The 3721-nt window shown below is 33.0% G+C and overlaps 1 protein-coding gene across 1 annotated transcript; it reads right to left on the bottom strand.

The window, feature by feature from the left end:
• Positions 1-356: 356 nt before the first annotated feature.
• On the bottom strand, positions 357-1445 carry LOC133314003 (uncharacterized). The gene has a single exon (XM_061515435.1). It carries the CDS (start codon positions 1443-1445, stop codon positions 357-359), a length of 1089 nt encoding a protein of 362 aa, XP_061371419.1.
• Positions 1446-3721: the final 2276 nt, after the last annotated feature.

Raw genomic sequence — 3721 nt, 5'->3', positions numbered from 1 at the left:
TATCCTTTACTTGTGTTGCTGCTCCACATGCGCAAGATGGTAAAATTGGCTGTAAGCTTTCTAATTCATCCCATAAAATATTTAATTGGGTGAAGTAATCTGAAACACATTTGTCTCCTTGCTGCAATTTGAAAATTTCATCTTGAAGATCAGAAATTCTAAACATATCAGTTTGAGCAAACCTGTCTTTGAAGTTGTTCCATATCATCTGCTTTCTCCATCCAAAGCACTGATTGTGCAATGGATTCTGAGATGGATCGATTGAGCCAAGAAATTATCATAGTGTTACACCTTTTCCATGAACCAAATAGAGGACTGTCATGATCTGGTTTCTTGATTTTATACCTGATACTGTGTTACCTATATTGAAAGCAGATGAGTGGGTTTGAATCATATTGGATGAGTGAGGCAGCTTTGATCTTTGTAGAAGTTCCAGAATTTCTTGATGTTGTTCTTTTGTACACTATCATCAAATTTCTAGTGAAACAAAGTTTGTAGCAGCAGCAGCAGCATATGGTCTTCTGGTTTGGTATCCTGGTGAAAATCCATGCTTGATATAGCATGTTTCGATGGTATGGTTGGCCTCTTCCTTGATTAAAACCTTGGCCTCTTCCTTGATTGAAACCTTGGTTGAAGTTCTGATTGAAATTTGGATGATATCGAGTCTGTCCTCTGTCTAGTTGTCCTCTGGAATTTTGTTGTTCAGCAATATTGATGAAAGATTGTGAATCTTGGACTCCTATTTTCAGGCGCCTTTCTTGCTGAAGAATCAATGAGAATACTTTGTTAACACATGGAAGAGGGTCTAATAGCATTACTTGAGCTCTCACATGTTCAAATTGGTCATTTAACCCTTTCAAGAATCTTATTACATAGTCCCTTTCACGAGTATCCTTTACTTGTGTTGCTGCTCCACATGCGCAAGATGGTAAAATTGGCTGTAAGCTTTCTAATTCATCCCATAAAATCTTTAATTGGGTGAAGTAATCTGAAACACATTTGTCTCCTTGCTGCAATTTGAAAATTTCATCTTGAAGATCAGAAATTCTAAACATATCAGTTTGAGCAAACCTGTCTTTCAAGTTGTTCCATATATCATCTGCTTTCTCCATCCAAAGCACTGATTGTGCAATGGATTCTGAGATGGATCGATTGAGCCAAGAAATTATCATAGTGTTACACCTTTCCCATGAACCAAATAGAGGACTGTCATCATCTGGTTTCTTGATTGTTCCATTAACAAAACCAAGCTTGTTCTTGGATAGGAGTGCCATACGCATTGATCTTTGCCATGTGTGGAAGTTCTTTCCATTCATTGAAGGAGATACTAAGACCAGCGATGGGCTTTCATTGGGATGTAGGTAATAGGGATTGGATTCTGGTGCTGGTGTTGTATTCTGGTTTGGTACTGCTCTTTGAGTTGGTGCTGATGCTGCATCTTCCATTTTCTTGATTGATGAAAAGAAAACAGAAAATTTCGAAAGGAAGAAGAAGGAAAATCTTTTGAGAAGAATTGGGAACAAGAGAGGGTGAATACCAGAGCTCTAGATGAGCTCTGATACCATATTGAAAACTAGATAAAAGATGAAAAAGATTGAATGTATTGAATGAATTCTCAAGGTTACATTGCTGATATATATACAACAGCAATCAAACTAAAGCACGGAAGCAAAGACTCTTTAACTGTAAATAACAGAAATAACTAACATCTAACTAACAGACTTCTAACTAACTGAATTAATTACAAGCTACTGTATATATTAACAAAAAGAACAAGAAGTTAAACGACGTTGCGCCCGGCACATGGAGAGAAAATAAATAAGTGTATTGTATTGATTCAAATAAGGTTGCTGGAGCCTGGAGACAAATTAATACCCGTATTTAAATAAATAAGTGTATTGTATTGATTCAAATAAGGTTGCTGGAGACAAATTAATACCCCTACGTTGATAAAACTGTTGGTCATAGATGAGGCAAGAATCAATTATCCTGATCTGTAGGTAGAAGTCCCAAAAACTAGTTTTTATTACTAATATTTAGACAAAAGTGGGCTCGTTCAAACAAAATCAAAAGCATGCAATAATTGACGTATGAAAGTTGAACAAGTGAGGATACAAATATGTGTTAGATTTTTTTTAATATTATTTTTGAAAGGGGATTAAAATCCTAATTCTAAATCCGTCTTGAACTCCAAATTAGTTGGGAACCTATAAGATTACCGGAGGATAATGTTAAAAAAAACAAAAATCAGAAACATGCAACTTTTTATTAAAAAAAAAAAACAAGTGTTAAGATCGATCTCTTTTTTGATTAATTTGAAAAAATTAATAAAATAAAATGAAAGATAAAAGCATTCCACATAATAAAAATATTTTATTTAACATTTATTATAACTAAAGAATTTTTATTTATTACCAAAAAAAGAGAGAGCAAGTAATCTTGCCACGTCATATCCTTTGTAGGTTGTTCCTTTAGCCCATTTGATAATGGATCATGCTAGAATCCCAGAAAGTAGAAACAAGTGTTGGAGTCAATTCTTTGCCTCAGGTGCGTGGAGTATGGTTACATTTGGTTTGGAATATCACTCTATTCAATAAAAATAAAAGGGTTTGATGAAATAGTCATGGACTATCATATATTCGTATTAACAAAATTACTCTTATTAAATAGCTTAAGGCAGGTATTCTTATACTAGAATAAAAAAAATTATACCTAATTTTAATTTAGCCATTGATTTGCTTTGTATATATGACTTACATATATAATAAATCAGAATCGTTAGATATAAATATGATCGACGATGCAAGATTGGAAATGTAACTGTCTAAAATGATTTTGATCCAATAGATAATTGATATTACAAAATAACCTTATTTTCTTTAACTTTTATTCCAGGCCGTTTGACGTGACATAATTACAGAAATTAGAATCCTAACATTTTCAATAATTTTCACAATAGAGAATGAAAAGACAATTATTAATTATATCAATTAAGGGTTTTATATTTCTCATTCAACATTTATCTTTTTCTTTCACTTCTCTTCACATGGACCTCATACACTTTTATGTATATAGAAGATAAAATTATCTCTTACAACATAAGAAACAATTATCCAAATATATCACTTAATATTATCTTTTTAAGGGCTGTAAATACAAATGTTAACATGTAAGTTCATTCGATGCCTATAACCTGTTTTAGTCATCATTAGGGGTTTGAGGGTTTCGTATATATAATAGACCAATTCCCAATACCAAATAATTTCCTTGCTAAACTTTGACCCCATAATAAATTTATGGCAAGCAAGGACCCTTTAGATTTCATTTCATCTACTTATCCTAATAAGAAATATTGGAAATTAGGTATAGCAGATGAGAAAAAAAGGTGACCCACACAATTGACGGAGAGACAGCTATTTGATCTTGTGCATGTCAGCCATGACTGACACAGACCGGGAGCAACCTTATAACAAGGGAACAAAACTATACATAGTGATACGGTGGTGGGTACTCCTTTTTTTCAAATATAAAAATTTTTATTTTCATTTTTGAAATTTTTTTTCTGGCCACCTTTAAATTTTTTCCACGTTTGGAAAAAGGAAATACCTACTTGGGTATTCCTATAGGTTGGAATTGGTTGTTGCGTTTAAAGCGTTCCATAATTCAGTACAAGGGTAGTTATATATCTTTGGATCACTTTGAAGAGACATTAATTAGGCAT

This window comes from Gastrolobium bilobum, unplaced genomic scaffold, assembly GCF_033153095.1.
Source record: "Gastrolobium bilobum isolate Gb01-03AN ecotype WA unplaced genomic scaffold, APGP_CSIRO_Gbil_v1 utg95767, whole genome shotgun sequence".
Classification (NCBI taxonomy): Eukaryota; Viridiplantae; Streptophyta; class Magnoliopsida; order Fabales; family Fabaceae; genus Gastrolobium; species Gastrolobium bilobum.
Note: the sequence above shows the minus strand (reverse complement) of the source record. Positions and strands in the feature narration are given on the sequence as shown.

Excerpts from the sequence above, each read along its gene's own strand:
- LOC133314003 (XM_061515435.1), bottom strand. The coding sequence starts at position 1,445 with ATGGAAGATGCAGCATCAGCACCAACTCAAAGAGCAGTACCAAACCAG.